At 40.5% G+C, this 25176-nt stretch overlaps 1 protein-coding gene across 1 annotated transcript in view; it reads left to right on the forward strand.

Moving 5' to 3' along the window:
* LOC108700465 (papilin) overlaps window positions 1-20347 on the forward strand; it is a 41798-nt gene extending 21451 nt beyond the window's left edge. The window contains exons 10-20 of the mRNA XM_041574920.1: window positions 2534-2660; window positions 3039-3098; window positions 6614-6821; window positions 10152-10328; window positions 11557-11713; window positions 12949-13035; window positions 14954-15029; window positions 15156-15273; window positions 15716-15821; window positions 18703-19165; window positions 20255-20347. Coding sequence (XP_041430854.1) covers window positions 2534-2660; window positions 3039-3098; window positions 6614-6821; window positions 10152-10328; window positions 11557-11713; window positions 12949-13035; window positions 14954-15029; window positions 15156-15273; window positions 15716-15821; window positions 18703-19165; window positions 20255-20321 — 1646 coding nt within the window. The 3' untranslated portion in view covers window positions 20322-20347. The remainder of the gene's footprint in view (window positions 1-2533; window positions 2661-3038; window positions 3099-6613; window positions 6822-10151; window positions 10329-11556; window positions 11714-12948; window positions 13036-14953; window positions 15030-15155; window positions 15274-15715; window positions 15822-18702; window positions 19166-20254) is intronic.
* Window positions 20348-25176: the final 4829 nt, after the last annotated feature.

Genomic DNA, 25176 nt, shown 5'->3' on the forward strand with positions numbered 1-25176 from the left:
TATTGGCTTTCCATGCCTTTTTGCACCTCCTTTTTTTCATTTGTTCAATACTTATTCCCTGGGTCATTCCACTTTATTCCACACAACTTAATTTATGGACATATTTGTTTTGAGTTCTTTGTATGTGTGGATTACTTGGTTTGTTACTGACATTTGGGGGCCGATTCACTAACTTCGAGTGAAGGATTCGAAGTAAAAAAACTTCGAATTTCGAAGTGTTTTTTGGGCTACTTCGACCATCGACTACGAATCGAACTATTCGAACTAAAAATCGTTCGACTAATCGACCATTCGATAGTCGAAGTACTGTCTCTTTAAGAAAAAACTTCGACCCCCTAGTTCGCCATCTAAAAGCTACCGAAGTCAATGTTAGCCTATGGGGAAGGTCCCCATAGGCTTTCCAACGTTTTTTTGGTCGAAGGATAATCCTTCGATCGTTGGATTAAAATCCTTCGAATCGTTGGATTCGAAGGATTTAATCGTTGGATTCGAAGAATTTAATCGTTGGATTCGAAGGATTTAATCGTTCGATTCGAAGGATTTAATCGTTCGATTCGAAGGATTATACCTTCTATCGTTCGATCGCAGTATTTGCGCTAAAATCCTTCGACTTCGATATTCGAAGTTGAAGGATTTTAATTCCCAGTCGAATATCGAGGGTTAATTAACGCTCGATATTCGACGCTTTGTCAATCGGCCCCCGGGTGTAAATTTCAAGTCAATAGCCCCCTTAGAAATAAGTATTAATGTGTTTTCTTTTCTTTTCAAATTCTTTTTATTGAGTTTGCAATAAAATATGAATAATTTACATAGCTTTTTGATAATCACAAGCATATGGTTATACAGAAACATGTATATGAGATACAGAAAGAATTAGTACAATATCAACCGTACACATTAAAACAAAAAAAAAATTAAAACAAATAAAACAAATAAAAATATAAATATATAAATATAAATAGACCTGTACTTTCCATATAGCTCAAGCTTTACAGAATAAAATTAATGACTCAGTCGAGAAAAATTAGATAAGATAAACAATGCAATTTAGTGAAAGGGCTTAGTCTTTGAATAAAATAACTAGTTATTTTCATCTTTACCCATAAGTTTGTGAATGAGTTTTCTTTTAGCATCATCAAGAGTTGCAATATAAAAAGACCATCTACGTTCAATCTTATTTCTCTGAGATAATTCATCAACTCTGTATCTAATGACCTCTTGGATACATAAATTGTATAAATATGAAAATACGTCTTTCAACTGTGGGGGATTGTCTCTAATCCAACATAAGAAAATAGATTTCCGGGAAGCTGCCAGGACTAACCAGCAATAATCAAATATTTCGGTTGAAAAATTTGCTAATGGAATATTATTTGCCACCAGAAAAGCGTCTTTAAGACCCAATAAAGCAAAATGTGGATTTAATACAATATCTGACTTAATAGACTTTTTAATAAAGCAGGTAACATATTCCCAAAACTGTTTAATAAATGGGCACGACCAAATATAATGAAAAAAATCAACATTTTGCTCTCTACACTTAGGACAATAGGAAACTTTCTGAGAGTCCATAGTATTCTGGAATAATATTCCATATCCAAGATGAGTAAATCGATAATGTTGATCTCTCCAACCCTCAGAATTTACATATTTCCTGAAATTTTGGAAGGATCTCAAAAGGTCTTTAGATGTTACACTAGTTTCCAAAAAAGAAGTCCATTTAGCTGATGAATTAACAAATGGATCTTTAGCCTTGGAAAATTTACTAAGTAAATGCGATGATATCAAAGGAATACTATTAAGACTAGGGTCATCCGATAATTTCAATATTGAATCGTAGAACTGATTATCTCTCAATTGCGACCTACTTCTGCTTTCAATTAATGAAAACCCCTGTCTAATTTGTGAATAGATTAGTCTATCTCTTTCTGAAATGTTATATAACCTTTTAACTATTTCCCAAGAAAAAGGATTACCTGTATCTGGATCTACAATATGTCTAATTTGGGATATACCAAGTTTTCTCCATTTATAAGAAAACTGATTACTTTGTTTTTTAGGAAAGCCTTTTAAAAAAAAGGGGGAAAGAAAAGGCGAAATTGTATAGTTTAAGTTATTCTGTTTACATAGAATCTTCCATGTAATAACCGTATCTCTATAGATAGGATTTTTTTTAATATCAATATGTTGGTCAGACCAGATTTTATGAAGAGAGGATGTAATATGTTCTTTGGAATCTAGGAATAATTCAAGATCAAGATTAGTGAATTTCTCCTTACCAGATAACCATTCCAAAATGTATCTAGTATTTGAAGCTAAATTAAATTTCCTAAAATTAGGAACATTAAGTCCTCCTGAAAATTTAGAACTTCTCAACCTCATTAAGGTTTAATGTGTTTTCAATGCTGTAGGTGTGAGAACAATGAGGGATGAGTAGTTCACTAGTTAGAATTCTCCCAGCCATCCAAATTCTGAACTAATGCTGAAGTAGGATTCTTCAGTTTGTGACCCTGACACTTTTCTGCTACGACAGGTTATCAGACACGTCTGGTTTTCTGCATTATAGACAATGAAGCATATCCAGACATTATGTGCAAGGAGAAGTCTTCTCCATCCAGCAACAGGACCTGCAATAACCGGCTTTGCCCACAAATGAAACGGTGAGACAGCCGTACACTGAATATTTGATATAATTGCCTTGTTTGATATTGATACATTTTCAGTTCCATGTTAAACAGACCATGAAAGTGCTTAGAAACTGTGCTGGCTCTTCCAGTGTAGACGAGTCAGAAGATGTGTCTATTCATGTGTAGCACAGGACTGAAGTTAGCAGTATATGGCCATTTAAATTCTGACTGTCAATTAGGCAGTTATGCCATACTGTCTCTGATTGGTCAGTTTGAGTCATTCAATTCAATCTCACTGTAACATGTACCTGTGTAATAAGTCATTCATCTGAATTCCAATGCTGGAATATTGTTTTAGGATAAACACCTCTTTTTTTACTAAATGTCCTGCATCTTTATTCTATGCAAAAGGATGTCTTACATTTATTCACCATCAACGTGGAGCCGAGCAGGAAACACAAAAATGACCAGGTAACGAGGAAAAATGTTCTCATGAAATGCCGCTTTGGGCTAAAAGGACTTTATTAACCTCCGAAATGTAAACTATTTGAATCTATTTCTGGTGGCAAGGCGATGGCTTTATTTGAAGCAGTGGGTGATGCTTTGCTGTGGCATTTGTGATACTAATATTAAAGGGACACTCTACCCTTAAATATCTCAGATTTATTGCAGTAAATTACCTATGATATTACAAAACATTGGCGGTTGTGAAAAGTCTGGCCAGCGATTTTCATTCTAGCCGGAGGAAGGCAGTTTGGGGAGATTAGTTGCCTCGAAGAAGAGGAGATTTGTCGCCGGCCGATTAATCTCCCCAAATCTGTTTTTGCCCTAAGTATCAAGGGTCGAATATCGAGGGTTAATTAACACTCGATATTCGACTGCCAAATTAAAATCCTTTGACTTCGAATATTGAAGTCGAAAGATTTTGCACTATCCAGTCGATCGAACGATTGAAGGAATAATCGTTCGATCGAATGATTAAATCCTTCAAATCGAACGTTTCGAAGGATTTTAATCCATCGATCGAAGGAATATCCTTCGATCATAAAATTGTTAGGAAGCCTATGGGGACCTTCCCTATAGACTAACATTGGCCTCGGTAGGTTTTAGGTGGCGAACTAGGGGGTCGAAGACATTTTTAAAGAGACAGTACTTCGACTATCGAATAGTCGAACGATTTTTAGTTCGAATCGTTCGATTCGAAGTCGAAGGCCGTAGTCGAAGTAGCCATATTCAATCATTCGAAATTCAAACTATCTTCCTCTATTACTTCACTCGAACTTAGTGAATGGGCCCCTAGGAATCCTGCGGGAGCTTATAAGAAGCTTTGGGAAATAGCTAGAGCAAGTGCTCGTTCAGCTGCTAACATTTTTCCTTCCAGGTTTGGTTTCAAGAGCAGATTGTGAAAAGAAGCAGGTACAATATGGTTTCTTTTTGCGACTGCAGTGTGTGCTTTGCTGTTTTAGTTGAGGTGTTGGGGGTGAAGTTTCTACCTTGCGTCTCGAAATCTTTCCTGAAAATGCCCTTGCTCTTTAGTTACAATAAAGCAAAATATTTGATAAATCAGTTTATTGTGAACTTTTTACAACCCTGATTATATTCATGAATATGTAGGTATGATACATACACAGCTTTATGCTTCGTATTCTTCGTATAGTGAAAAACTTAATACATGGGTGTAGCAGAAAATGTTGCAATAAGTTGAGTGACTTGGATCTTGATAAAGGGAAAATAACTTTTTTTTTTTTACCCTTAGGATAGAGGCATGTTCAGAGTTTTCTCTGAGTCACTGTGTTTTGCCGAGTGTTTATATTATTGAGCTAAAATCTGTCAGACAGAACTCAGGGAGGGAGAAAGCAGATCGGCCTTTCCTCTGTCTCTGTTTCTGCAGAGCAGGGGAAAAAGCAGTGTGTGCCACTAGCCTAAAGAGGAAATTACTAGCCGACAAGTGTTTAGCTCATATCCTTAAAGATATAGTTGTGTACAGTATAATAGCAAAACATAAAGAAAAATATATTACATTTGTGTTATTCCTTTGAATATTAGGCTGTTCCTTAAAATAGCAGTGTCTGCATTCTTCTTTACAACCTCAAACATTCACTGTATAAACTGAAAAATGTTTCAAGATTTTGCTTTCCTTTCAATCACTGAACTAATAATTAGTTGTATAATCAGTGTTTCTGAGAACGAACCATACACGTTAGGCAGGGCCGCCATCAGAAATCACACAACAAAATATTCTGGGCCCCCTCGCCACGCCTCCCTTAACCACGCCTCCCACCAGGTCACATGGACATTGATGGTTCAGGGGCCCTGCATGGGGGGATCAGGGGCCCTGCATTGATGGATAAGGGGCCCTTCCTTGGAGGGATCAGGGGCCCTTCCTTGGGGGGATTCAGGGGCCCTTCCTTGGGGGATTCATGGGCCCGCATTGGGGCTTCAGGGGGCCCGCATTAGGACTTCAGAAGCCCGCATTGGGACTTCAGGGGCCCGCATTGGGACTTCAGGGGCCCGCATAAGGGGGTTCAGGGGCCCACATTGGGACTTCAGGGGCCCGCATTGGGGCTTCAGGGGCCCACATTAGGGGTTCAGGGGCCTGCATGGGGCTTTAGGGGCCTGCACGGGGGTTCAGGGGCCTGCACGGGGGTTCAGGGGCCTGCACGGGGGTTCAGGGGCCTGCACGGGGGTTCAGGGGCCTGCACGGGGGTTCAGGGGCCTGCACGGGGGTTCAGGGGCCTGCACGGGGGTTCAGGGGCTCACTTTGGTGGTCAGTGGCTTATTCGTGGTCAGTGGCACTGCATAGTGGAATCAGGGGCTCACATTGGTGGTCAGTGGCACTTACCTGCAACTGGGGTTCTCCAATGGCGACTTCTCCTCCAGCGGTGTCTTTCGCGTCCTCGCCGTCTCCAGGAAGAAGCTCCTTCTCTAGATGCGTCTTCAATCTTCTGTGTGCAGGCGGCAGGCTGCCGGCGGTTTAAATAGAGTTGCGCCCAGAATGACTGACGTGAGTAATTAAACCCCACACTGCTATTATTTGGAACAAGCTATTATTATGTTGAACACTGCTATTATTTGGAACAAGCCTCAAGGAATGATTCAATGACACAGAATCAGCAGCATGTTATGACTGTTGGGTTTCTATTACTCTACTACACCTACTGGTAAATTATTTGCCATGTAGTAATAGAATTGCTACCAAATACGATGATAGATCAGGTTAGTGATGTCGGACTGCTATTATTCTGAACACAACTGTATATACTGTACATGCCATACTTTCCCCAGATGCATACCTCCCAACTGTCCCTTTTTCTGAGGGACATTCCCTCTTTTGATAGCTCAACCCACAGTCCCTCATTTGTACTGGAAAGTCCCTCTTTTCTCTGCACTGAACAGCCAGAAAAAGAAACAAAGTTTCTCACTTAATTGGCTTTTAGCAGAGAGCCCAGAACAGCCACAGCTGCAGATAAGATACTTTGTAACAATTTTGAGACACAAAAACACAGTTTAGATAAGGAGAAATATTTTCAAACTTTCATAACCTGCCAAATTTTGTAAAACAAACATGGTAATTAGGGGGTGTGGCCACAGAAAGGGGTGTGGTCAAAAAATTGCTGCACTACGCGCTAAAAATTTTTTTGTCCCTCTTTTTACTTCCAAAATGTTGGGAGGTATGCAGATGGACTGAATTAAACAGTAAAAGGCTGTGTATATATTTGTTCTACTTGATGGCACCAAACTGACATATTTAAATATGAGTTTCTAGTTGTGAGATGGTAGTGGGGAGATTTAAAAAAAAAATCCTATTAAATGAATAAATTATAACATTGCTCCTCTTGTGACTTTAACATAACATGCGCTATATCTGCTGAAAAACATTAAAAAAAAAACTATGAGTTGCTCAAAGCAATGCAACATGCTCTGTCTCCACCTGTTCTGTTGTTGCCGGATCCGCTGCTGGAATTGCAACTGTTTTTCACTTGCAGCTGGAAAGTGAATGAGTGGGGGTCATGTTCAGCCACTTGTGGGGGTGGCACCCAGAGTCGCTCAGTCAACTGCGTCACATATGAAGCGAGGGCTTCTCAGCGCGATGTTCCAGATGCAGAATGTGCAGCATTCACAGAAAAACCAGCTGCCCAACAGATCTGCAATCTCCGCGCCTGTGCAAAATGGAGTTTGGGACCATGGACAACGGTGAGTTAATAACTATTCTAAATGTCATTTAAATGCACATTGGTCCTACATAAATAAGGGAGTACTTGCAAATCCATTTTAAAGGCCAATTTCAAATTGCTTTAAAATATCACTGTTTATATCATACTACAAATGAATTGAACTTGTAAACTCTGGGAACATTTACAAGAGACATGGTCCTACAGTTATAGTTGCCTTTGAGAATATGGGCCTCATTTACTGTGGACCTGTCACCCAGACATAAAAAGCTGTTTAATAAAAGTCCTTTTCATATTAAACATGAAATCCAAATTCCTTTTTTTATTAAAGTATTCATTTTTTACAGTTGCTGTAAACTCATTTAAAAACCTTAGCTGTCAATCAAATATTGTCTGCCCCTCCTCTATGCCTTAGGCAATTACTTTCACTTTCACTTTCCATTCAGCACTTCCTACATGTCACTGCTCTCCCCACATTCCCCCGTTCTCTTCACAATTTAAAGTGGACCTGTCACCCAGACATAAAAATCTGCATAATAAAAGTCCTTTTTAAATTAAACATGAAATCCAATTTCTTTTTTTTATTAAAGAATTCATAGCTGTTGTAAACTCATTTAAAAATATCAGCTGTCAATCAAATATTGCCTACATGGCCTCTATGCCTAGGCATAGAGGCGGGGCAAACAATTACTTTCACTTTCCATTCAGCACTTCCTAGATGTCGCTGCTCTCCCCACATTCCCCCAGCTCTGTTAACGATTTAATTGTGTAACCAGTGCATTGGGTCCCTGTCCCCTGGTGCACAAACAAGATTCTGAGATGATACAAGACTTGCCTTAATAACAGTGTCCACAAAATGGCTCCTTCCTGGTTACTATAATTATTATTCCCAGACTGATGGAAACAATATTCAGATAATTTATACAGTGTAATTAAAGTTCATTTTGCTTGACTAACAGGATAAAATAGGATTTGGAATAATTTTGTTTGGGTGACGGGTCCCCTTTAATTATGTAACCAGGACATGGGGATGGACATCAGGTCCCCCATTCTGGTGCACAAACAAGATTCTGAGATGATACAAGACTTGTCTTAATAACAGTGTCCACAAAATGGCTGCTGCCTGCTTGTTATAATTATGAATTCCCAGACTGAAGGAAACAAGATTCAAATAATTTATATAGTGTAATTAAAGTTAATTATGCTTGACTAACTTTATAAAACAGGATTTGGAATATTTTTTTTAGGGTGACGGGTCCCCTTTAAGGGTGTGAAAGTACTTGGTATCATTTGCCATGGTTATCCCATAATGTTGCTTTTTTCCTACAGAATTCAGAAACAGTGTCATTTTGAATTCATTAATGAGGCAAAAGCTAAGAAGCAAACCAGAAAAAATGAGTATTAAATGAACGAACCAAACATAGTATATATGGCTACACAAAGGTCTCTGGCCAGTGTCTTAATATAGAATGCACCCCCTTTCCTCTGTGGGACAATCACTATTGATATTTAAGGGGTTGTTCTCCTTAAAGCACAGGATACACAGTAGATAACAGATAAGTACTACTATAGTTTATATAAACAAGCTGCTGTGTAGCCATGGGGGCAGCCATTCAAGCACAGGATACACAGTAGATAACACATAAGTACTACTATAGTTTATATAAACAAGCTGCTGTGTAGCCATAGGGGCAGCCATTCAAGCACATGATACACAGCAGATAACAGATAAGTACTACTATAGTTTATATAAACAAGCGGCTGTGTAGCCATGGGGGCAGCCATTCAAGCACAGGATACACAGTAGATAACAGATAAGTACTACTATAGTTTATATAAACAAGCTGCTGTGTAGCCATAGGTCAGCCATTCAAGCACAGGATACACAGTAGATAACAGATAAGTACTACTATAGTTTATATAAACAAGCTGCTGTGTAGCCATGGGGGAAGCCATTCAAGCACAGAATACACAGTAGATAACAGATAAGTACTACTATAGTTTATATAAACAAGCTGCTGTGTAGCCATGGGGGCAGCCATTCAAGCACAGGATACACAGTAGATAACATAAGTACTACTATAGTTTATATAAACACTGCTGTGTAGCCATGGGGCAGCCATTCAAGCACAGGATACACAGTAGATAACAGATAAGTACTACTATAGTTTATATAAACAAGCTGCTGTGTAGCCATAGGTCAGCCATTCAAGCACAGGATACACAGTAGATAACAGATAAGTACTACTATAGTTTATATAAACAAGCTGCTGTGTAGCCATGGGGGAAGCCATTCAAGCACAGAATACACAGTAGATAACAGATAAGTACTACTATAGTTTATATAAACAAGCTGCTGTGTAGCCATGGGGGCAGCCATTCAAACACAGGATACACAGTAGATAACAGATAAGTACTACTATAGTTTATATAAACAAGCTGCTGTGTAGCCATGGGGGCAGCCATTCAAGCACAGGATACACAGTAGATAACAGATAAGTACTACTATAGTTTATATAAACAAGCTGCTGTGTAGCCATGGGGGCAGCCATTCAAGCACAGGATACACAGTAGATAACAGATAAGTACTACTATAGTTTATATAAACAAGCTGCTGTGTAGCCATGGGGTCAGTCATTCAAGCACAGGATACACAGTAGATAACAGATAAGTACTACTATAGTTTATATAAACAAGCTGCTGTGTAGCCATGGGGGCAGTCATTCAAGCACAGGATACACAGTAGATAACAGAGAAGTACTACTATAGTTTATATAAACACTGCTGTGTAGCCATGGGGCAGCCATTCAAGCACAGGATACACAGTAGATAACAGATAAGTACTACTATAGTTTATATAAACAAGCTGCAGTGTAGCCATGGCGGAAATTGAAAAAAGTCTATATGGCGCAGGTTAAATAGTGGATAACAGATAACAATATGTTCTGCAGAGCTTATCTGCTGTCTTTTCTCTTTTGAATGGCTGCCCCCATGGCTACACAGCAGCTCATTTATATAAACTATAGTAGTGTTTCTGAAGCAAACACAGCAGTTTTACCAGTGCAGGGCAACACTACATTATATTTGTATTATTTTAAAACACTTTAATGTTTTGATGTTTCTTTTCCTTTAAATAGAACTTTATCCTTTGATTGGACATTCTCCATAAAGTGCTCCGACAGTCAGTGTATGAGTTGTTACCATATCAGGAATATTGTTAATGTGGTGTGTGACGCTCTCAGCTTATCGGATGTGGCATTGTCCCTATTGATTGGTACCAGTCAATACATGAAGTTGTTAAATTCACATAAATAAATAACTGTTTTTTAAATTGTCCTACATTTTGTGTCAGTGTTCCACAGAGTGTGGGGAAGGAATTCAGAAACGCACTGTATCTTGTACAATAGACTCTGGGGCTGTCGTACAGGACATTGTCTGCCTCATGCAGATGAAGCCTCCAGATACCCAGTTGTGCTATGGGGAAAACTGCATTCAAGAAATCGGCTGGCATATTGGAGAGTGGGGGCTGGTAAGCCAACAAGCTGCTTGGTACAGTCTTGGTACTAAAAAAGTTTCTTCCAAACATGGTGCCCGAACTACTCCTTAGATCAGGGGTCCCCAACCTTTTCACCCGTGAGCAACATTCAGATTTAAAAAGAGTTGGGGAGCAACACAACCATGAAAAAGTCCCTGTGGGAGCCAAATGAAGGATATAATTGGCTATTTAGTAGCCCTATGTGGACTGGCAGCCTACAGGAGGCTCTGTTTGGCCATAAATCTGTTTTTATACAAACAAAACTTGCATCCAAGTAAGGAATTCAAAAATAAGCCCCAGCTTTGAGGCCACTGGGAGCAACGTCCAAGGGGTTGGAGAGTAACATGTTGCCCACGAGCTACTGGTTGGAGATCACTGCTTTGGATAGACAAGGGGAGGGCTATAGAGGGAGCTGATCCCATTAGTAGATGTGGAAGGCAAGAAGTCACCTGCAGTTCTGGTGAATCACAAGGCAAACTCAAACTGAGCGGGGTGAAAAAATTTGCCCTAATTATATAAGTAGAGTTTTATTAAAGGAACAGTAACGTCAAAATTTCTTTTTTAAAAATTTGCTACTATACAACGAAAAAAAACCCCCAACACAAATTAAACTTTAAAATCACAAAGTCTTTATTAAGAAATAACTCACAGAAACTCCACTCAGAAAAGGCGACAGAGAGACCATCGATCCTGCTGTGCTCCATTTCTTCTGGCTGGCTATTCTTACTGACAGCATGCGGCTTCTTCTCCTTGTTGGATTCGGTGGATGAAGAAAGAAGACACTCTGGCAAGGCAATGGTGGTGCGTTAGGCATGTTTTGCAAGCAGATGCTTCCTACTGCTCCTACTGTACTGTATTTGCGCGCACGCTGCAGGGAGCCCGAGCAGATGCACCAAGCAAATCTTCCATCGGCGCACCTAGATCGATGGTCGCCCTGTCGCCTTTTCTGAAGAGCACAGGAAGTGGAATGAAGTTATTATGATTTTTAAGTTTAATTTGTGTTGGTGTTTTTTTTCTTCGTTGTATAGTAACAAATTTTTTTTTGATGTTACTGTTCCTTTAACTCAGAAACTGAGATGATTCTGAAATGTTTTTGTGATCCCAAATTGCCACAACTTCAGCGAATTCTTCACTATAACTGATGCATCCCCCCCAATATACTTCCCATACCATACTTCCCATGTACTGCACCATACTGTTCTCCTTTAATGGTTTTCCCTAGTGTTCAAAGAGCTGCAACAGCGGCATCAGGAAGCGCCAGGTGATCTGTGCCGACAATGATCGTAACTTCTATGAGCCGGAGACCTGTGAAGTTTATGAGCCTGAAAAGCCTTCTTTGATTGGGAGCTGTAACACGCAGCCCTGCCACCTGCAACAACGTAAGTCTTTCCCTGAACTATTCAATGTTTCCATTCTGTGATATCCAAAGGAGCGCTACACAGCCAAACCAAAGCACCTGCATGTAAAGCATATACACTTATACACACACATATACACTATATATATATTTATATACTACAATTAAGTGTTAGTCATAGAAATCTATGGTCTTTGCTCCCATCCATCAAGTCTACCCTATATTTTCTTTTAGCCAATTGTCCTGTATTCTCCTCTACATTCATCTTCAGGTGAATTACACTACTGTGTATGGGAAAACATTTTTTTTCAAAATGAATCAGTTAATAGTGCTGCTCCAGCAGAATTCTGCACTGAAATCCATTTCTCAAAAGAGCAAAGAGATATTTTTTTTATATTCACTTTTGAAATCTGACATGGGGCGTGACATAGTGTCAATTTCCCAGCTGCCCCAAGTCATGTGACTTGTGCTCTGATAAACTTCAATCACTCTTTACTGCTGTACTGCAAGTTGGAGTGATATCACCCCCCCCCCCAGCAGCCAAACAACAGAACAATGGGAAGGTAACCAGATAGCAGCTCCCTAACACAAGATAACAGCTGCCTGGTAGATCTAAGAACAACACTCAATAGTAAAAACCCATGTCCCACTGAGACACATTCAGTTACATTGAGAAGGAAAAACAGCAGCCTGCCAGAAAGCATTTCTCTCCTAAAGTGCAGGCACAAGTCACATGACTGGGGGCAGCTGGGAAATTGACAATATGTCTAGCCCCATGTCAGATTTCAAAATTGAATATAAAAAAATCAGTTTGCTCTTTTGAGAAATGGATTTCAGTGCAGAATTCTGCTGGAGCAGCACTATTAACTGACTCATTTTGAAAAAATGTTTTTCCCCCATGACAGTATCCCTTTAAACACCTCGGTCTTCTCCCTCTTTTAAAACAACCACAGCCAAAAAAAAACTACGCCCTGTCACTTTTGGGATGTGATGTCCATTATGTAATAGAAGCACCACTGGGCACAACCTCTTCAGAGGACAAAAGCTTAGGGAAGTATATAAGTTTATAATGTGACATTTCTTTGGCCAAGGTTTGGAAATGTTTCCATAGATTTCTATGTGATCCATAAAAAGACTTCAGACGGAATTTAAAAGACTTAGATTTGCTAGTCCTGCCCAAGAATATCATGTGAAAAATAGCAAAATAGAGTTGAAACATCTGAAACTGGTGCAACTGATCTGCAATTTATTTTGCAGAGGTTCCAAGCATGCAAGATACATGGGGCTACGATAATTCAGATCAGTTCATCCTGACGCGATATAATCGAGATGGCTCCACACAGAGTAAGTAACATTTCCTCTAATTATTGTACAATAAGTTGCATATTATGAAGAATATTCAGTATATCTGGATGGATGCCCTCTTATCACCCACAACAAACAACATTTCAATGCCCCTATTTTCTTTGGTCAAGCTTTGCGACTCAGATCCATTCCCTTTATTAAATTCGTTACCTTTTGCTGTTATTTGTCCTTAAATTTCCTTACTCTTCAGATTATAAATAATAATGTTTTACTATGATCGGATTCTTTCTATCATTTTACCAAACTGGATTATCCATTTCCCTGGCCATTCCGCCATAATGCCCAAAGTTTGTTCTATGTCTAAACCGCTGATTGCACAATTTTGCATCATTTAGGGGCAGATGTATTAAGGGTCGAATTTCGAGGGGTTAAATCCCTGGAAATTTGACTGGGGAATAGAATCGAATAGGGAATTCGGGCGAATTTACGCGCTGGCGAATAGTTGAATGTGCGAATATTCGCCTGGCGAATAGTCGAGCAATCAAATATTCGATCGAAGATTTTCATTCGATCGAATGCCTTTTTATTCGATCAAAAACTGCTTTTAAAGCAATTCGGTAGGTTTAATCTGGCGAAGTGGGCAGTCGAATGATTTTTAAAAGAGACAGTACTTCGACTATCGAAAGTGGACAGAGATTGCAAATTTCTTAGGTGGAATTGATATGTTTATACTGTAAGATTGTGGAGCATTTAAAAGATTATCACAGGCAAATTTAGGATGAAGCGTTGTTTAATTGTTGGACACTTGCATAACCCAAAGCATAAAATGATGCTGCAATGAACTCTTTTAATCAATGGCTCAGTCTAGACCAGTGGTCCCCAACCAGTAGCTCGTGAGTAACATGTTGCTCTCCAACTCCTTGGATGTTGCTCTCAGTGGCCTCAAAGCAGGAGCTTATTTTTGAATTCCAGGCTTGGAGGCAAGTTTTGGTTGCAGCTGTACTGCCAAACAGAGTCTCAGTAGGATGACAATCCACATAGAGGCTACTAAGTGGCCAATCACAGCCCTTATTTGGCACCCCAGAAACATTTTTCATGCTGAATGTTGCTCACGGGTTCTAAAGGTTGGGGATCCCTGGTCTAGACTATCTCTTGTCTTGAGAAGATGGCTCTGAAATGACTTTCTCTATCTCCCAGAGGGCCTTTAGCAATTAATAATTTGGCAAGTTGTCCTATGTCTAAATGCAGCACAAGCTGGTGGAGATGGTGAGGATGCCTAACAATTCTGCAATTAAAATGAAAAAAAAAAGGGATAGGAACTATTTGTCATGTCAACAATGAGTGTATTACCAGTGTCGGACTGGGACACCAGGGGCCCATCCAAAAACCTTAGACCAGGGGCCCACTCTCAGTACCAATATTCTTCATCTCCTCAATCAACCTCTATTCTCCTAGTCTCTTTTCTTTATATACTATAATCTATTATTCCATCTATTTAGCCTCTTTGTTCTCATATAATGGAATGGCCATGAAATAGGCCAAATATTTAGCAGCATGAGGGGCCACTGACACCTTGGCCCTCCGGGAGTTTTCCTGGTATCCTGGTGGGCCAGTCCGACACTGTGTATTTCTATTACTTATTACTATTAGTGATGGGCAAATTTGTTCCGTTTGGTGAATTTCCAACGAAATTCGCGAAACAATGAAAATTTGCGAAATGTGTATTTTAATGCCCATGTTAAAGTCAATCGGCCTCCAAATAATTTTGATGCGCAACAGCTTTTATGCGCGCAACTATTATTTTCGCACAGTTTTGAGAATTTATTTGACGACAGCAAAATGCGGAAATTTGCTGCGAATATGCGCCTGGTGAATTTATTCGCCCATCACTGATTACTATTGCTATTACTATTTCTGTCGTTTATAACAAAACATGGTCATTTATGCTTTTATCCAGACCGCAGACTAGTGGACAAAAACAGAAATGAAGACAACTCCATTCCCAATTACCCCAGAGACTGCCGACGGAACAGGTAGACGTGTGTGTCAAGGAGCAACAGTATCAAATACAGTAACTTCTTGCTTTAATGTAGGAACTCCTCCATGTCTATTGTACAGTGTTGGGCCCAGAACTTAAATTGGGTGTTTTTTGTTCTTAGATTTGGTTGTTGCCCTGATGGTGTCACAGAAGCTCACGGCTACAACAACAAGGGATGCCCCCGGGATTATGGAGATCCTTATGTTGGCAGAAACCAGAGAGCTGATCCTTCTCCTGGAGTAAGTTTGATATTTTACGAGTCTATTTTTGTAGAAAGTGGAAATTTCTACCCTTGTAATTTTTCTGAATACCTGACGGGATTGGAAAGATAATTTGCAACTTATAAAATGTCAGCTTCTATGGGCAAAACAATTGTTGACTACCGTGGTTTTGAAGCCCATGACTTCTCTGATCCACAATATAACGTTTACTCGCTAAACAGAAGGATTATGACATTCATATACTAATTTTCCCTTAAGGACATAATTGAGCAAATGTATTTTATACATTTATAATTGAACATTCCCTTTATTGCTTCAATAACTATAGAGATTATTTAATGTGAAGGCTAATTTGATGGCGGAATGGTTGATGCCATTGTAGTTTGCCTTTAGAGGCCATGTTGGGTTTAGAAGGGATGGATGGCAATTTTATTCATTTTTATCACCTTTATCTCTTTAGATTCCATCTGAGGAGTGCCGAGCTTCTCAGTACGGATGTTGTTTTGACAACATGAATAAAGCCACTGGTCCTGTGGGTGAAGGGTGCAGAAGTAAACCAAGTTATCGTAAGTCCTTTTACTTCTCATTGATCCAGGGCCGGGCCAAGGGGTAGGCAGAGTAGGAATGTGACTAGGGCACAAAGCTCGGGGGCACCAGCCACGTACCTGCTCTATCGCCTACCCCACATCCGGTCCCCTACTCCCCGGCTTTCTCTTGTGCAGCGCACATGCGCGCACTGATTTGTGCTGCTGCGCATGCGCGTCGGTGTCACCGCGCACCGGCATCATCTCAGCCGGTCACACAGCCGGACACCGCAGCCGGCCAGGTTGCCTAGAGCGTCTGGCTGGTGTGGCCCGGCTCTGCATTGATCACAAGGGTTCGCTTGTTGTTTCATATTTGTTATTGTGCTAAATGGGTACGTCATCACTTAATACCATTGACTTGTTTTTTAATTACAACACAAGCGTCTATGGGGCAGATTTACTAAAGGACGAAGTGGCTAATGCTAGCGACTTTTCGCCAGAAATCACATCCGCAGGGACATCGGCAATTCGCTAGAGAAAGAGACCGTCGGTAGCTCTCATTCGCACTCCATCAACTGGCGACTTTTCGCAGGTGGCGAATGGTCGTTGCTCCACAAATTCACTAAAGTGGATTTTACTCAACGTTACCTTTCTCCAGAGATGACTTCAGGCCTGGATTTGCGGCAAGGCCGCATAGGCCCGGGCCTAGGGCGGCAAAAAATAGGGGCGGCATGCCGCCCAGCCGCATTATGGGGATCTTTGCTTCCCCGTTGAACTACACCAGCTGTGCCGGCGTTTTTTCGCCGGCACGCTGGGAAGGCGGGCGCTAGGACCTCGCGGTCTGACAAGGCGACCGCGCGGCCTAGGGACGGCCCGAGAAGAAATCCGGTGCTGGTTGACTTTGCCACCTCAGACCAGGCGAAAAGCTAAAATGAAGCTAGACACTTACATCATATCCTGTCTGCCGAAAATGCAGGTGAAAGGTGAAAAACGCTGGCGACTTTTTCTTTTTTAAGCGGGATTGCCTGCAAAAGTCCTAACAAGCTTTTTTGGTTTAACATTTTTCCCCAGACATTTTACAGTGGGCTCATGTGTAGGGCATTATACGATCTCTTTTGTCTTTATTAAGGTTCCCTGGACACTTGTAATAAAAAGTGGCCACTTCAAGCATTTGCACCAACATCTCTAATAAACTTTAATGTACCCGCCCTATTCAAATTGACCTAAGCGTAAGATCACTAGTGATTTTTCGCTAGGCCTAAATAGCTTGCAAATCTTCTCTATGAAATGCTCCCACTGAAGAAGTATCGCTAGCGAAAAGTCGCCATCATTCGGTGTCCAGGACGCAACCTCTCATTTTAGTGAATTAGCGTAGTGGTAACGAATTTGCGACTGGCGAATTGTGCAAAGCGGTTGCTGAAGACATTTCGCCTTTTAGTAAATCTGCCCCAATGTCTCTCATATATACCCTTTTGAACTACAGACGCCCTACGATCTTTCCATCGGTGGAGTATTGTCCCAAGACCCACCTGAGTTGCTGCCTGTCATTGACTTTAAAGGCAACCACCTTCCTTTGCATAAACAAGAGGATTTGGGGGCTGGTTTACTTACAATGAATATAAATAACTGATGTTTTGACCTAAAAACACACTGTTTTGAGACTTCAGGAGGTGGCACCAGAACACAGTTGTCCAGTGCTTCTCAGACTATTGTTGCTTGAAAACATGAACTGCCATGTTCCAAGTGACAAATGACTGGCTAGTTACTGCAAAAGCGCTTTTATGAAATTGTTGGGCAATTTCAGGAGATTTTGTTCTGATTTCTAAGCAAATAACAATTTTAAGCGCTAGAAAATTTCCAGTGTGCAATTGCCCTTAGGAAAATAAGAAAAGCTTTGCTCACAGCCTGTAGAAGGAGACAGTGTTGGACTGGGACACCAGGGGCCCAACAAAGAACATTAGACCAGGGGCCACTCTCAGTACTATTATTCATCCTCTCCTCACTCAACCTCTATTCTCCTAGTCTCTTCTTTACATACTATCATTTATTATTCCATCTATTTAGTTCTCATAGAAATAGGGAATGACAATGAAATAGGCCCAAAGTTTAGCAGCATGAGGGGCCACTGACACTTTGGCCCACCAGGAGTTTTCCTGGTATCCCGGTGGGCCAGTCCAACACTGCCAGGGGCCACTCTCAGTACTAATATTCTTCCTCTCCTCACTCAACCTCTATTCTCCTAGTTTGTTTTCTTTACATACTATAATCCAGTGATCCCCAACCAGTAGCTCGTGAGTAACAAGTTGCTCTCGAACCCCTTGGATGTTGCTCCCAGTGGCCTCAAAGCAGGAGCTTATTTTTGAATTCCAGGCTTGGAGGCAAGTTTTGGTTGTATAAAAACCAGGTGCACTGCCAAACAGAGCCTCAATGTAGGTTGACAATCCACATAGGGGCTACTAAATGGCCAATCACGGCCCTTATTTGGCACCCCAAGAACATTTTTCATGCTGGTGTTGCTCCCCAACTCCTTTTACTTCTGAATGTTGCTCACGGGTTAAAAAGGTTGGGGATCCCTGCTGTAACCTATTACTCCATCTATTTAGCCTCTTTGTTCTCATAGAAATCGGTAATGGCCATGAAATAGGCCAAATGTTTATCAGCATGAGGGGCCCACTGACACCTGGGCCCACCGGAGTTTTCCTGGTATCCCTGTGGGCCAGTCCGACACTGGATGGAGATTTTATAGGATAAAATGATTTCCGTAGAGCTATTCCCCTTTATAAAGAACAATACCAGTAGTATGGTAACCTTTTCTCAGGACACATTATGGTTTGATATTTGATTTCAGTGTGACAATGTGACAATTCTAATATCTATCTAAGGATTAAAAGACAAGTCTCTTTGTTGCATGTATTTTTCCCAGCATATCCTACAATTTGTCTGCTACCAAGTGCTACAGGACCATGCGCTGATTGGTCAACCCGTTGGTACTTTGCGCCTGAAGTTGGAAAATGCAGTCGTTTTTGGTACGGCAGCTGCCACGGCAACAAAAATAACTTTGCCACAGAGGAGGAGTGCAGGAGATCTTGCCAGCAAGTACAGGGCAGAAGTTCTGGTAATGTAAAGTATAGGTTCCGCAAGAGAGGCATGAAATGGGACCGACTGGCTCACATTCATTCAGTGGCCCAAGGAGAGGACCAGCCAGTAGAAGAGAGAAGAGATCAGAATCACGGGACGGCCAAAACACTTGACCAAGATCTTGAAGGTAGTGATGTCGCTGGTCATAGTCAAGACCGCAGGATGGACCACAGAAGAAATGGAGGTTTCACAGAAAAGCATGGAACTAACACAGAAGCGAAATCATCTAAGAATTCTTCAGTTTACAGGTACATTCATCTTGATATCTAAAACCCTCAAATCCTGACATGCGAGAATTCTTATTACCCTATAGTGGAACACTACATGGAAGTTTAGGCCTCATTCCAAAGTTGTATATTTTTTTTCACCATTAGATTGACTAAAAATGCCCTTTATATTGTAAATTTCCCTTTGGGAGTAAATTATTATTAACATTTTCAAGAGTGATATTACAATAGGGAGCGCTACAATCACTTTAAATTAACAGAAAATTCCTATATTTGAAATTGTTTGAAAGCGGTAAAAAAACATGAAGTGGATTTTTTTTTAAAATTTTTAAAGTCTATTAAAAGATTTTAACATTAGTAAAATAAAAAGTGAAAAAGGTTTTACATACATTGTATTCCTTAGTTTTATGTGATTCACATTACCATCATATGATCAGATTATCATTATTTCAGATTATCACATTTCAATAAAAACATCGAACCCTTAAAGGAGAAGGAAAGCTCCAAGACGGTTTATTGCCAACAGATTAGCCACAATAGTACAAGCTATAACACTATATTTATTCTGCAGAATGCTTTACCATACCCGAGTAACAGCTCTAGACAATGTCTCTGTTTGTTTAGGATAGAAGATGCCATATAAGCTTGGTGTGACATCACTTCCTGCCTGAGTCTCTCCCTGCTCACTTACAGCTCTGAGCTCAGATTACAGCAGGGATGGGAGGAGGGAGGGAGAGAGGAGCAAACTGAGCATGCTCAAGCCCTGGAGGTTTAAGATGAAAACAGTCTCTGAAATTGGAAGTTAGGGCCAGATCATCTTCCAGCCCCCACGACTGCCAGTGAGTTGGACAACAAATGACACAACCAATAAAACTGCTCCCCTCTGTGTTTGAGACCTGATAATTTAGGTTTTTAGAAAGTTTTAGTTTTGCAGCTGGGCAGGGGGCAGGTATGGGTAGGGGGGCTTACGCTTCCTTCAATACCCGAGACAATAAAAAAATTCCTGATACCCCCCCCCCATGCCTTGTTAATAAATCACATTGAGATGCTTCTCTTAATACCTTTCCATGCCGCAGTATTCGTCAGCTGTATCTTTTTGTTTCACCACAGCACCTCCGTTAAAACTTACAGAACTGCACAGAGAATGTATAGACCACCCAGAACTGGCCAACTGTGAACTTGTTGTCTACACCCTCCTCTGCTCCAATGAGTACTACACCCTCCTCTGCTCCAATGAGTACTACGCCCTCCTCTGCTCCAATGAGTACTAAGCCCTCCTCTGCTCCAATGAGTACTACGCCCTCCTCTGCTCCAATGAGTACCACGCCCTCCTCTGCTCCAATGAGTACCACGCCCGCCTCTGCTCCAATGAGTACCACGCCCTCCTCTGCTCCAATGAGTACCACGCCCTCCTCTGCTCCAATGAGTACCACGCCCGCCTCTGCTCCAATGAGTACCACGCCCGCCTCTGCTCCAATGAGTACCACGCCCTCCTCTGCTCCAATGAGTACCACGCCCTCCTCTGCTCCAATGAGTACTACGCCCTCCTCTGCTAAAATGAGTACTACGCCCTCCTCTGCTCCAATGAGTACTACGCCCTCCTCTGCTCCAATGAGTACTACACCAGCTTCTGTTGTACCAGCTGCTCCGGACACTGACCCCACACACAACCCAAAATGGTACCATGGTACATAGACATTACCTTAAACTTTCCATGCTTCACGGATCGTCACCAGCTGCAGAATTCAAGAAACCTGTGCCTGGACGTTGCTCTGTGAAAGATCATTCGTTGGTTTGGATCCCTACTGTCTGGTTGTAGATATTACTTTTTAAAAGCAGGATTTAAAGCAGAAAGAATCACAATATAAATATATAAAGTGTTTAATTGCTTCTTGTTTAAAATGTCACCAGATTAGTGTTTGGGGGAATGTATATCTGGGAGTAGGAGTTACCAGCTGATCAAAGCCCAGAGTCAGGCAGATTGTGCAACTGAATGTCACCCAGAAATGCCATCCTTACAAGAGAATAATGGGGGTTCGGCCTCATAGTAATTGTGATATAAATGTCGCTATCCTCAGTTCAAGGATAATAAATGTTTTGTTGATCTACAACTCCGAGGGCCATTGTTGAGAGGGACCATGTGTCTAATACAACTGTACTGTAACAAGCCCAGTGCTACTTAGGTTTCTTATTTCTTGCAACTCTCTTTCATTTATACAAAGCAGAGACATTGTTGGGGTGTAATGAGCAAGGCTAAACACCACCCCCAAATGATGTCTCTGAAGATATATAAACCATAGTGAGCAAAAAAAAAAAAAAAAACAGGACAAGATTAGCCCCTAAATGGGAAGGATTCCTGAAGCCATACAGGTTATTGCTAGGAAAAAGCGTCTACACTTATATCTGGGGCCATAACTGGCAGTGGTGTAACTACCGGGGGAGCAGGAGGTGTGATTGGCTCGCGCTCCACTGACTCCGGCGACAGAAAATGGCTGCACGTCCCGCCCCCCTCTAGTTACGTTACTGATAATTTAGTAGAGTTGGTTGTTTGTGGAAATGTTGGAACCTGCACTTTGGATACGAGTATGCGCTTCATCCTAGCAACAGATAGAAGCCTTTAATCTATAAACACTTAAGCATATTGTACTGTACAAGACATTTGTTTTATAGTGTATTTTGTAGGGTAGGTTGTATTTGCCGTTATGCTGCAAGACATATGGGTATATTTATCAAGGAGTGAAGTGAGAGATCCCCACAGTCCACTAGAGTGAAATTCCGCCTCTCTCCATTCATTTCTATGGGATTTTGAAAGGCGTATTTATCAAAGGGTGAACTTTCACCCATTGATAAATACTCTTTTATAAATCCCATAGAAATGAATGGAGAGAGGCGGAATTTCACAGGTGGATCTCTGACTTCACTCTTTGATAAATATAAATATACCCCATTGAGTGAAGCTGTCGGCAAACTGAACAGAATATAGTAGATTTCACGTGTGTTTACCAAGCATTTTAATTTCAATTAATTGTACAGAAATGATCAAACTCCATTCACATTCCGCCTGCTCTCAAAACTCTTCATTTTTCCTTTGCAGTTTGGTGTCATGGATTCTGCTGGTAAAAAGGATTAAACAGCATTAAAGTGAATTTATAACACTTTTTTTACATTTCTCGTTGTGACCCCCTAATATGGTCTGCCAGACTGAACACTGACCTGTTTGCAGCAGACGTATAATGAGGGGAGCAGTGGGCACATGAAATCAAATATCACTTCTACAACAGTCACATGAGCTGGAATTAACCAATGTGGTTCTTTAATGGGGCACCATCTCCATACCACTTACATTGGGGGTTTAAAGGAGAAGGAAAGGTTAAAACGAAGTAAACTTTATCAGAAAGGTCTATATAAATACACCAGTAAACCCTCAAAGTAATGCTGCTCTGAGTCCTCTGTCAAAAGAAACAGCACATTTCTTTCCTTCTATTGTGTACTCATGGGCTTCTGTATCAGACTTCCTGTTTTCAGCTTAAACCTCCTTGCCCCGGGCGTGAGCATGCTCAGTTTGCTCTTCTCTCCCTCCCTCCCTCCTCCCGGCTGTAATCTGAGCCCAGAGCTATGAGTGAGCAGGAAGTGATGTCACAAAAAGCCAATATGGCAGCTGCTAACCTAAGCAAACAGAGACAAATGTCTGTTTACTCAGGTATGGTAAAGTATTCTGCAGAATAAATAGTGTTATAGCTTTCACTATTGTGGCTAATCTATTGGTAATAAACTGCTTTGGTAGCTTTCCTTCTCCTTTAAGGGTGATATCTGCAATATGTTTGCTTGTGTAATCTCTTATATTTCTATTTAAGTCTGACAAATAGGTTCACTTTAAAAATCACTTGGGACCAGTGGTCCCCAAACATTGGCTAGTGAAAACATGTTGCTCCCAGTGGCCTCAAAGCAGGGGCTTATATTTGAATTTCAGGCTTGGAGGCAAGTTTTGGTTGTATAAAAACCAGATGCACTGCCAAACAGAGTCTCCTGTAGGCTACCAGTCCACATAGGGGCTACCAAATGGCCAATCACAGCCCTTATTTTGCACTAGCCAGGAACTTTTATTTATTTATTTTTTTTTAAATATTTTATTTTCATATTCAACAAATGAAATCAGAATGACAGCAAATGTTATTCAGATGAAGAAAATATATTGCATTGGATACAATGGTATGATATTCTCAAAACTGTACAGTTTTCATGTTTGCGTTGCTCCCCAAAACTTTGCTCAGGGGTAAAAAAAAAAATAGTTGGGGACCCTGGTGTAGACAAAAGAATTATTAGGCGCTTCCATACGGCTATCTATGCGGTGTTTTATTATGCATTCCACTGCCTAGGAATACCGTATATACTCGAGTATAAGCCGAGTTTTTCAGCCCCCAAAATATGCTGAAAAACTCTACCTCGGCTTATACTCGGGTCAAGCGCAAAAACGGTCGCCAGCTTCTAAGAATAGTCGCCGGCGTCCAAGAATAGTCGCCGGCATCCAAGAATAGTCGCCGGCATCCAAGAATAGCCGCCGGCATCCAAGAATAGTCTGCAAAATATTCGCTGGCATCCAAGAATTGTTGCCGGCATCCAAAATTGAGATGCCAGCACCTCCAATGGGAGCAGAAGCTTGTTTATATAAACTATAGTAGTACTTATCTGTTATCTGCTGTGTATCCTGTGCTTGAATGGCAGCCCCCATGGCTACACAGCAGCTTGTTTATATAAACTATAGTAGTACTTATCTGTTATCTACTGTGTATCCTGTGCTTGAATGGCTGCCCCCATGGCTATACAGCAGCTTGTTTATATAAACTATAGTAGTACTTATCTGTTATCTACTGTGTATCCTGTGCTTGAATGGCTGCCCCCATGGCTACACAGCAGCTTGTTTATATAAACTATAGTAGTACTTATCTGTTATCTACTGTGTGTCCTGTGCTTGAATGGCTGCCCCCATAGCTACACAGCAGCTTGTTTATATAAACTATAGTAGTACTTATCTGTTATCTTTTATGTCTACACATAGAACATTAAAAGGTTTAGTAAAAGGAAGATTAAAAGAAAATCTAAATTTGTGATTCTGAAATTTGTGAGCAAGAAATTTGATAAATTATTTTTTTTAAAAAATTCTGTAACATTGGCCAAGCACAAGACAAGCACAAGAAAGGCTTTTTTTTCCCACCACCAACATTTATTTGTTAAAGAAGACTGTAAATCAGTACAAATATACACATAGATGCAAAATCAACATTAACACATAAAGGTGATTTGAGGTATACAAAAAAAAAAAAAAAAATATGAACGAAAAATTATTACAGAAAAGTGGAAATCAATAACGAGAATAAAATAAAGTCTTGTGTGCATTAGATCATAGTGGTATTAAAAGTCTAAAATATATATTAATATATATATATATATATAATCATATACATGAATATATATAAGTATACATATATAAAAAGTCCAGCAGTATGCCAAAAAGAAACTTTTATAGAGAATATATATTTCAATATCTTTCTATGGCTGTTACGCCAGGCAATACTGCTCTTTCATTTGCTTTAAAGGACCAGTAACAAACATTTTTTTTTTAAAATTCATTAGTATACAAGGAAAAAACAAACCACAAAGACAAATTAAACGTTGAAATCGCTAAGTCTTTATTAAGAAATAACTTACTGAATCTCCGCTTACGCTCCTGTTCAGAAACGGCGATCCATCGTGCGGCGCTCGATTTCTCCTCCCGGCTTTCCTTATAGGAGATAAGCAGGGAGGAAGCAATCGAGCGCCGCACGATGGATCGCCATTTCTAAAGAGGAGCGTAAGCGGAGTTTCGTTAAGTTATTTCTTAAAAAAGGCGATTTCAACGTTTAATTTGTCTGTGTGGTTTTTTTTTTCCGTTGTATACCAACGATTTTTTTTTTTTTTGAAAAAAGAATTGAATGTTACTGGTCCTTTAAAGTACAACAGAGATATTTCTCCTGGTTGTGATTGTTTAAAGCAAT

The sequence above is a fragment of the Xenopus laevis genome, chromosome 8S (assembly GCF_017654675.1).
Source record: "Xenopus laevis strain J_2021 chromosome 8S, Xenopus_laevis_v10.1, whole genome shotgun sequence".
Lineage (NCBI taxonomy): Eukaryota > Metazoa > Chordata > Amphibia > Anura > Pipidae > Xenopus > Xenopus laevis.